At 43.7% G+C, this 10,983-nt stretch overlaps 1 protein-coding gene across 1 annotated transcript in view; it reads left to right on the top strand.

The window, feature by feature from the left end:
• The window catches only part of LOC133123521 (NALCN channel auxiliary factor 2-like), a 46,057-nt gene extending 35,282 nt beyond the window's left edge, over positions 1-10,775 (top strand). Inside the window, exons 2-4 of the mRNA XM_061233992.1 lie at positions 9,061-9,236; positions 9,927-9,951; positions 10,512-10,775. Of these exons, the coding sequence (XP_061089976.1) occupies positions 9,061-9,236; positions 9,927-9,951; positions 10,512-10,775 (465 nt within the window). The remainder of the gene's footprint in view (positions 1-9,060; positions 9,237-9,926; positions 9,952-10,511) is intronic.
• Positions 10,776-10,983: the final 208 nt, after the last annotated feature.

A 10,983-nucleotide genomic window follows, 5' to 3' on the forward strand; every position in this document is an offset into this window, starting at 1 on the left:
GGGCCTGAAGAGCATCTCTTCTGCCCCGCTCACCCGAACGTGAACCTCGGCAGGTGGTTATTACCCACTGTCTGGGCTCGGCACAGGTGGCTGTTTAAACAATAGGGGTTTGGGAATTGGAGCAGAAAGCGGTTAGAAATGGCCGTCCGGAGAGCCGTTACTGAACCACGTGGTCATCGCTCAGTGTAGGCCTCCAGTACTGAGCTGAAAGGCTACGGCTGCTTGGTGCGCCTCCGTCCTTGTGCGTTTAAGAGCACTGACTGAATTTGCAGATGTTTAATCCATGTCACCTGTTTCAAGAGCACCTGTTCTCCTGTTCCCCTTCTTTATTGTCTTCCTGTAGCCTCATATAGTGCCACAAACTACACTGAGGTTAAGAATTGTACTCGTTCAGTATTTTTCCAGAAATTAAGCGTATCCAAAAATATACAGACACTGTACTGCCCGGAAACATCCTTTTTCAGTCTCCACAGTTGTAGACAGTCTTGTGTACGCCTATGTGAATATGTGAAGTTTTTTTTATTGTGTTTAATTGTGCTGGAATATTGTGTTTAATTCATACCATATTTGTATTTTGTTGCATGTGTGTGTGTGTGTGTGTGTGGCCATTCAAGGAAAAGAAGCTGAGGAGAGAAAACCCAGTAAAAGGAGATGAGAAAAGAAAGGTGTGCAGTTCAGTTTCTGGTAGCGTCCGTAGTAACATTTTATTTGTGTTAGTTTTAAGTCATTTGCGGCGGGCAACCCCGTTGGTACCAAAAGAACAGCGAATTTGATCAGACCCAGCGAGTAATCACTTATCTGACTGCCATCGACTGCAGCTGTTGACAGCACTGTGCTAGCGGCAGAACCATGTGACTATTTTGTCTTCTCTGATCCTGATTTCATGCAGACTTTCTGTACCGCCGATTACTGCGGCAGTGTCTGTCAAACACTGACAGACTCACTGCTGTGTTGACGGTAGGCCATTAGTGGACCACTCAATCCCCGGTAGCTGCCACTGCTTCCTGCTTGTTACTGGTGATGCTGGAATTGAAAATGTTGAAGAAATTGCTAATTTAAATGAAATTGTAAAACAGACCTCACAACGAATTTGTGGAATTCGCTTTTCCCTTCATGATCAATGTGACTGAATAATTGCAGTGAAAGTTGCTCACCGCGTCTTTAATCTTTTTTTAAGAAGCTGGTGGTGGGGTTCTTCCTGTTTTTTCATCTTTATAAAGAGTTACTTAAGCACCCACTTCTGCCCTGTGCCCCCAGAAAATGCTTCCCATGACATTTCATTGAATGCAGTTTGAATCTCAAATAACTTTTGATGGGTTGGGAAGGGAGTCATGTTTAATTTGCGTTAAAATAATTTAACAACCTATTTCTCTATTGCCATGTATTTCAGCATGAAGTTAAATATAACAGAGTTTTAATAGCAAAACTCAGAACACAAAGGCTCAGCCGTAATTCAGAACCCAGACCTGATAAACAAATAGAAAATTCACAAATGAAAATGACCAGGAGAATTACACTGGTACCTATTTGAAAAAAAATATATATATATAGATATTTTATTCTTTTATGAGCAATTGTCACAGATCAAACTAGTGTGTATCCAATATTCAGAATCGCCCCTTCCAAACTGGTTAACACAGAACAGGGATTTTATTGAAATTAAAATATGACAAAATCTGTTTTGGAATGTAACACTGTACAATACTTCTGCAATCTTTTTTAAGCATTTATTAGTCATGTTATTGTTAATGTCATTACATTGCCTGATTCCAATTCAGTAACAGTCATCTAACAGGAAACTCTCACCTTACTGTGTGAATAATGAGTGCAGTGATCTGTCGTATTAAACTGTTACCTGGGAATTGTAAGTAATCAGTGCTTGTAATTAGAGGTGGAATGCAGTGCATGCTGGGAAAGGCTTCACAGAGTGTTGCAGTTGGGGGCTTGGGGTTGATGGGATATAGGGTATAAGAGATCCACATTCTGCCATAATGTGTCAACATAAAATGTTTTTCTACACTTACATAAAAAATTCAAGGCTGTCTGTTGCTAATATACCAAAAATATATTGAGTAAGAATAGATTTTGTTTTTTAAATATATGCCAAAATGTTCCTTCCAAATCAATCAAAGTTAATAATTTTATAAAGTTAAGTATCAAAGTACACTGTGCCCTGATTGGTTGAATGACAGATAGAGGCCTGGATAGAGTTGTGATTTACCTGGTCCACACACACAAGATGTTTTGGGTAGACAGGTTACTGACAGGATTCAGAAGATCAATAGCCTGATAGTACTCAGCTTTATGAGGCTAATAATCAGAGCATGGAGACTAAACCCCAGAAGAGGTGCTGTAAGATGCTAAGGAGATCCCATGATGCTTTGGCTTTGTCGTTTGGTCAGGAGCAGGGTCTCTGGGGCAGGGGGGATGCTCTCCAATCATGTGCATTGGGGGGAGGTGGGCCTTGCTGTGAGAATCTGAGCCTGTGACGTCACTGATGATGTCACACTGGGATCGTTTTCACCAGTCCGCATGAAGATATCTCAGAAGAGCCCCTGATTTGGGCTGTGCATCGGCACACAGTGAAGGGAGCCGCTGGCAGACGAACGAACAAACGAACAAACAAAAGAACAAATGCCAGCTCCATATCCGCCGTGTGTAAGGGGATGAGTCGCATTCTGCAGCTAGGGCTGTGGGCATAAGAGGTCACTTTCCTGATCCAGAGAACCAGAGCTGATTGTCTTCATAGTTTATCTGTGGGGCTCTGCAGCTAGAGAGGCAGATATATGGCTGACAAAGGCTGGGTGGGAGAAATGGAGGAGGCTGATTGATTGAAGCTGCCATGCTTTTATTTGAATGGGGATCCTGGCAGCGATTGTGTGCGTGTGTAGTAAGTGTGTGGGCGCACAAGTGTATATGCATGTGGTGATTAGTCCTGTCCCATTGAATGCAGAGCTCTATTACCCCTTAATGACTCTTCTGTATCGCTTCTGAATTCCACCTCTTCATCTGAACCACCAGTCTCTACACACCAATACACACCCACACACATAGCATCTACCTGTGTAACAATCATGCCAGAGGGAAAATTGAGATGTATGAATGCTGGACTGTTGGAAAGGACACTGCTGGTCCCTGGGGCTGCTTCCCATGAGCCTGCCACTGGCAACTCCCTGTGGGGCTTCCCATCATTCAGCTCTCCCTGGGCTGGAGGTTGTGTTTAAACCCCCAGGGACAACTGTCCCACCTCCTGCTGGGGGAAGCTTGTAATCTGTCATTGTGGGTTTGTGTCCAGACCTGAATATTTCATATTTGAAATACTTTAACTGTTTAGATGCCAGTAATATTTGAAAACAGTCTATCAGATTTCTCACCTTTTCTTTTCTTGCCCAAATATTTCTGAAATTAGACAGTTAAGTATTATCATTTCTTAATTGGCAGTAATCTGCAGAGATGTCACTGGTGTCTAAATGGTTAAAGTAGTTCAGTTTGTTAATTAGTCTATTCATAATGTATTCATATTACTTAAGATTTGGCATTATAAGTTCCAGCGGAGGCTGTTGGCTGGGGGGGACCAGGCCTGTGTTGATGAGTGTGTTGCTGGAGGGGAATGAGGGCTTCCTGGAAGAGAGCTCGTTAGCTGGGCTAGTTAAGCGCCCTCGGTCAAGGCAGCACTCTCCCTGCCAGTCTATTAAATCTCCCCTGCTGCCTCGCCAGCTGACGTCGCTGTGAGCCGGCCAAGACGCCCTAACACACCGGACTCAGGCATGTGTATAAAAATCGATGTCATTCCTACACTGATCACCTGATATGGATGTTAATGCCCTCAAATTAAAGGTGGCAGTCTGCACTTTAACCTCATACCCATAGTTTTATCCTACAGAGGAAAGGGAAGCAACACCACCTTACCATCTATTCATTTTATGAAGTTCATAGTCTTCACGTTGGTCCCTTATAGATGTTGCTTCATGGCACTGCAGTCTGAGAGACCCTCGGCCTTGGAGTCGAGGATGTCCAGGGATGGTCTGGTACTGTTATAATCCAGCCAGGCCCTCAATCAGAGTAAATGCTGCCCAAAAGTGGAACTGCTCTCGCAAGACAGGAAGGGGATCAATCAATCACTCTTTAAATTAAAATTAATTGCAGTTTCTCTGTTAGGATATGAGTCACAATAGCAAGGCGGCTGGACAGCTGTGGTAACTGGTCACCGTAAATCCGAATTGTACATAGAAAGTGCTGGCAGAATGACTGTCACCGGGCAGTGGCATCATTCCAGCAGACTGATTGAATTAAACGGTCTCCTATTTTTTCCAGTGTGGCAGAGTTTGCACTTCGGAGAGCACTTCACCTTTCGTGTTGTTATGATTTTGATTTGGTTCGGAGCCTGAAGGCAGATCCAGTTTGGGCAAGTGGCTCAAATGACTCAACATCTTAGTCATACTTTCATCAGTAGTTATCAGTTTTTGCATCTTTCGATAACCCAGAAACTGACAACAACTAAAGTATCTGCCGGTGGTGTTTGTGTGTAGCTAGGTAAACAGCAGAAGTGGCTGTTGTCATTAACCGTCCATGGAGTCGTTTAGGGCCAGGAGTGTCCCTGGCACCTGTTCCACAAAGCAGGATTATTGAGTTAGCCGGATAACAGCACTAAGTAATCCAGACGTCCCCAAATCTGGAACATTGACTGTAGTGGGGCATGGGGCACATGGGGGCAGCATTGTGGCTAAGGCCTGGGACCTGGAAGTTTGGTGGTTCGAGCCCTGGTGTAGCCTGGGTAAGATCCATGCAGCTGTTGGGCCCTTGAGCAAAGCCCCGAACCTCACATTGCTTTAGGGGGGATTGTCCCCTGCTTAATGTAATCAACTCTAAGTTGCTTTTGGGATAAAAATCGTCAGCTAAATAATTGTTATGTAAAGTAAAAGAGCTGTTACGGATTTTACTTCATGCAATTATCCAGCTAACTCAGTAATCCAGCTTCATGAAACACGATTTAGAACTCAACTGCATAAAATGAAAAAATGAAATTGTTTTTGTCAGTCACTTTAATTGTGCAGTACTCTTAGGTGTCTGTGCTGTGGCAAACATATGTGACCCCCCTGGTCCACGATCACTTCCACCTAACATTCTTGTTTCGGGCCATCAAAATCGTAGAGCCACCCCTTGAAAAGGGGTATGTTTTATCTCTATGAATTCAAACCTGAATCAGAGTAAGATGTGTGTGTCCTACTGAGTCTGTTTCTTCTTACAAGCCTTCAGGGAGTTTTGCCTTGTGGGGGCTCTGGGCATGCTGGGAACACTGTCCTCTGTTTTATGCATGTGGTGGTGCAGGTGAATATTCCCTTATGCTATAAAAATACAACGGATATGCCATTTAAACACAACCCAATGTCATTATCATTATAAGATGGTATGTGTCAACACTAGTTTTGTTTTCAGGAGTATATGTTTTCAACAACTTGCAGTATATGCTATTTACATTACATTATTATCATTATAAGACATTCTGTCAAAACTAGTTTTGTCAACAATGTTGTAAATTTTATTTTAATCACCAAAAAACAGCAGGGCCTGCTGCTCCCAGCACTGGGGTTGTAGGCATTTGCTGTGCATTAGATCTGAATACTGCATTTACAATGTTGAGAATGACATTTTTATATACTGAAAATGTGTGTTATTTTTCTGGGGCCCTAAACAAATTCATAGCAGATGCAACTACATTCACATTTGTCTTGGGCAGCCCTTACCTGTCAAGAGAACACTATCTCCGTTCCCCCCACTCTTAGTATTCTGTGTGGCCTCCGCGTGATAAAGTCCCCCTCCCCCCGAAATGAAATATGTATGGTACACTTCTGCTGCAAAGTTTAGAGCATGACTTTATCTGCCAGCTGAGAGGGCTCTGGACCAAACAGGGGGAAACGGAGCTTGTGTGGCCTGTGAAATGTCACAGACTCTTCTGAAGGACAAACACCAGCCTGGTATAAAGTGTATGCACATAGGCTGAGGGGAGGCTGCAGAGACCACTTTGATAGCATCTGCGATACTGTATGTTCAGAGCATTTGGGGTACATTTGTGGCATATTTGTGGTACATTTGGGTTGTGTGATTATGGTATTTGGAGGCATGTTTTGAACAAAACTTACCACTATGACCTGTCTCCTGTTCAATCCATAGAACTGCACTTCAACTACCAATACCCTTTTCTCTACTTTGATCTGTTGTATTAATATTTACCCTCAACATACCTTTTATCAAAATGAGAATGACAGATACTACACGTATCAGTTGTAATGAAATTACAATCTGGTAAAGTCATTGGATATTTTCCAATAAGTGGCTTGTGAAGAAATAGACATTAGCCAACACACAAATACACACATGCACACAAGCACACACAAGTACACACCCACTCAAACAGAACACATTGCATGAATATGTTGCCACTTGAAATGACTGAGACCTCAACAGCTGCAGCCAGTAATCCCATGACAGAGGGACGATAATCAGGCGCACATAAAACCAAGGACTTGTTGACAGAATTTGCAGTTTGCTCGCCCGTATTTGTCAACAGCTAAAATGCACACACACACGCACACTAATGCAAATTACTTACTGTTTCAGTGGGAAAACCCCCATGTGAATCCTCATGTGCAGTAATTATACAGCTATTTACACTGGTGTGGAGCTGAATATGCTGTATTTAATGAAGATGGACATTCCAGAGCCGGGGTTTTATTGGTACAGTTAAAATGCCGGCAACGTGATGATGTCATCCTGACAGCTGTGTAGAGGTTATTAAAATGAAGGTCCATATGTTGTCCAGAGAGGACCTTTACATATAGTTATTTAATCTCACTGTCTGATTTCACTGTTATTATTTCTCGGCTGCGATCCATAAAACAATGTAAGGTTTATTCAAGGGACTGTTCTTTTCTCGGCATCGAGAAACCTCAGGTTCACCTGTCTGTTTCTACTTCCCAGAAAAGACATGTAAACACTGAGACTGCAGTTAACAGAAAAGAAAAAATATATATTTGATTTCTCTTCTCAGTTCAGTAAAAGTATGAAAACAGTCTCTGACTGAGAATTCCCACAGTCCATACAGTGCCATGTTTGTTTGTTTTTTTGTTTGTTCCTATGACAGAAACAGGAAGGGAAGAAATCAAGCATTCTTATTTTCACAGCAGCCTGCCTGTGCCAGATGATGCCACAGGGGGGCAGTAATCAGAGCCCACTGTCAGTTTCAGTCACATCATTCGACCAAAGAAGAGGGTGGAGAGGCAATCCAACGCTTATGGAGCATCTTAAATGTCAGAGTAGCTGAAGCATATAATAAAACGACACTGTAAAGTAAATGGCATATTTAGTTACAGTGTCATATTTATGGTTTGATGGAACAAATCTTGAATGAGAATAAAATTGTTTTTCATACTCAATTTGAAGTACATTTTTAGTGATTCAGAAGAAAATAATAAATAAAGCCTACTTATTCTATTTCCTCTTTTGCTACGATATTCTTTGTATTGTATTTAATGTCTTATTTTGTACACACTTTAGAACTACAGGTATATACACAATCACACAAAATAAAGCCATTTATTACCAGATACATGTTTTAGATGCACCAGCATAGGCCGGTTTCTTAAAGATCTGTGTCCATGATGTCAGAGCCCATTACAGGCCACTTTGACTTCTGGGTAATTCCATGGACATGACGGTCTGGAAGGAGAACCGATTATTAATAACATCAGCATTAATAACAGCATACATATTTTTTATTAAAATCGTAACCTAGCTAGCTTTACAACTTGGGAACTATTTCTGCATGACTACACATGCTAAGCTAATGGGTAACATCCATCCATTTATTAACATTTATAAATGCACTGACATGATTTGGGTACAACTTCTGGACATGAACACTTGACCAACTGGTTATAAAGGCTGTTCCTTTGTATGAGGGTTTGTGCTGCGTGTGTATACCACCTGAGACAGTGCTGGATTGAGTGCTGGGGTCAGAGGTCAGTTTTAGATGTAGGAGAGCAGGGTGGGGATGTGGCACACATATCCTCTCCATGACAGCAATCGTCATGGCTTCCAGAGCAGAAAAGCAGACTACAATAGCCCCATGCCCACACACTGTGGTGAGCTGGACAGGCTTGGAGAGGTCACGGAGTGTATTATGTACCCCTTTACCAGTCGGAAGTGCAGAGAATGGTATGAAATCAGCTGCAGGCTGAAGGGTATTAAGTGTGACTGGTTTCTTAATTTCTTCCACTGATAGCTTCGCCGCTCAAGCTAATCCTTAATATATCCCGAGTATTGGGCTGGGAGGGAGACCCTGCTTTTCAATTATTCATGCGGGTAGGGGCTCAGAGCAGCCCCAGAGAGCGCTTTTCTCCATTGTCTATTTGCCTAGCAGTCTCCCCTATTCATGGTCCAATTACAGGGCTTTGGCCCACACAGCTAGTATTTGCTGATGCTGTTGAGGTCAAATTGGAGGTCAGTGAGGTCAGCCGTGCATAGGAGTCCAGCCTACTGCCCACGACAGCGCACGTGGACCCCCCACCGGGAGGGGGAGCTGACATATCAGAGAGAGGGGACATCTTGTGGTGTCTGTCAGTGACTCAGGAGCTACCCCATTCCATGTCAGACCTTGGGGTCAGGTGACATGGAATGATGGACCTCTCTGGATCGTCAACAAGTAATAATGTTACATATGAGTGGTAATGCAATGTTATGATTTCTTATTTACATGAGCTGGTGATGCATGTTGATATTCATAATTAGGGGGCATGTGGTGTTCGAGCACCCTGGTGTAGATTTTGTTGGAGAGCAGAATTGGTTTGCGATGCAGTGGTGTTTGGTCGCATGGTTGTAGCGTCTCGGTTTACTCCGACTCTTTGGCGACTTGGACCGTGTGAGCGGGACTTTGATTCAACACCTGTCGTTGAGGTTAATTAGACGGATGTGTTGACACCTGTTCTGCATTATTGTGTTTTAACCAGCGTCATTCATCTCTCTCACCCCTCTCTCCTCTCTCCTTTCTTCTCCCTCTTTCAGTCAGTCTACAAAGCCTGGTTATGCTCCGAATATTTCAGTGCTACCCAGACGCAGTGCCACCATAGAATTCCCTGCAAGCAATACTGTCTGGAGGTGCAGACGAAGTGCCCCTTCGTGCTACCCGACAATGACGATCTGGTCTATGGGGGAACGTCCAGTTTCATCTGTACAGGTGAGTATCTATGGTGGGTTAAATAGTTTTTGGCCGATCCTAGGTTTTGTGAGTATTTACCTCCCGCCTCTATGGTTACTGTTGCTGTCACCCTACTTATATTTTCTTTGTGAGTCACTTTAGATATGAGTACTGCCAAATGGCAGCGATGTAATGCAGTCATCAGTCACACATCTGGACAAAAAAGCATCCAAGGCAGATTATTAAATTACATCTGTGCAGATAGCCTGCGGTAAATTATTCAATGGCGTCTGTATTGAAAGGTGTCAATGTGGTTATTCATTTGCATGTGTACAGATAATTGGCTCAGTTAAACTTTATTTCATTTTTTCATTGTTTTTGTTTGTTTTGAGAATGCAGTAATGGGAAATGGCATAGACAGAGACAGAAAAGCAACTAATAATTTTATATTAGTATCTTTGCTAAAGGGAATAGTGGTAGTGCCTTACCAAGCCTGTGAGCCCTGAAACCATTACAGGTTAAGATCTCTAACCACTGTCCCGCATTACAAAAAGACATCAGATAGACATATTACGTTTATATCAGGGCATCCATTTTGCTGTGATCTGGCCCACACGCCTGAATTTTGAACTGTAATGTTACAACTTGAGATGCAAAGAGAAAACTGTAGAATGCAAGAGATTACCCCGTCACTGTTCTCCACTGTGGCTTATAACAAACTCCAGACAATGAGATTAGACACCAGTCTTGACACTGAAGTGGACTTTTGTGCTTTGCAAAACAAAGTTTGATTGCAAAAAAGCTGTTTTGTAATAGATATATTATTGTGCCATGCTGTAAGGAAATTTTGAATAAAAAGACACTTCCAGGACAGCACTGGTTGGTAAAAAGTTATTAGGCATGTCCCATGGATTATCTTCTGTACTGATGTTTTTCTTATGTCATTATCTGATTCCCCTTTGTGTATGTGTGTGTGCATGTGTTTACGTGTGCACGTATGTGTGTGTGTGCATGCGTGTATTTGTGTGCGTGTGTGTTTGTGTGTGTGTGTGTGTGCATGTGTGTTTGTGTGCATGTGTGTGTGTGTGTGTGCATGTGTGTTTGTGTGCATGTGTGTTTGTGTGTGTGTGTGCATGTGTGTTTGTGTGCATGTGTGTTTGTGTGTGTGTGTGCATGTGTGTTTGTGTGTGTGCGTGTGTGTGTGTGTGTGTGTGCATGTGTGTTTGTGTGCATGTGTGTGTGTGTGTGTGTGTGTGTGTATGTTTGTTTGCTCATCACAGGGCTGCTAGAAGAAGACCATGTGACCGGAGGGCCAGAGTGCTGTGATGTCAGATGGAGCAGCTGCAGCCCAGTGGCGTCAGGCGGCTGCAATGCCTCCACCGGCCTGCGGGGGTCGTTTCCACGGCAGCGGCGGCCCGTGTCGGCTGCCGCGCGGCTGGGCGGGGGCGCGGGCGGCAAACTCAGGCTGTGCGTGCTCGTCCTCTTCCTGCTCCAGACTGTCGTCAGCTTTTCCGCCGTGCAGGACAACGGGGGCGTCGCCATGGAGACATCCCTGGAGGAGGGGTCAGCCAGAGAGGAATGACTGGAAGCCCCCACAGGAGACGGGGTGGGGGCGTGGTGGAACTGTTTTTACACATGAGGTTGGGGGAAGGGGGGTGAGGGCGGACCGGTGGTGATCCTTGAGAAGAGGCATCAGCTCCTGCAGCTCAGACATCAGGGTCGTGAAGAAAGTAATGGAAACAGGAAGTGTGGGGCATTCCACTTCCTGCGCACACCCTGATGTCCTTTCT

The sequence above is a fragment of the Conger conger genome, chromosome 3 (assembly GCF_963514075.1).
Source record: "Conger conger chromosome 3, fConCon1.1, whole genome shotgun sequence".
Lineage (NCBI taxonomy): Eukaryota > Metazoa > Chordata > Actinopteri > Anguilliformes > Congridae > Conger > Conger conger.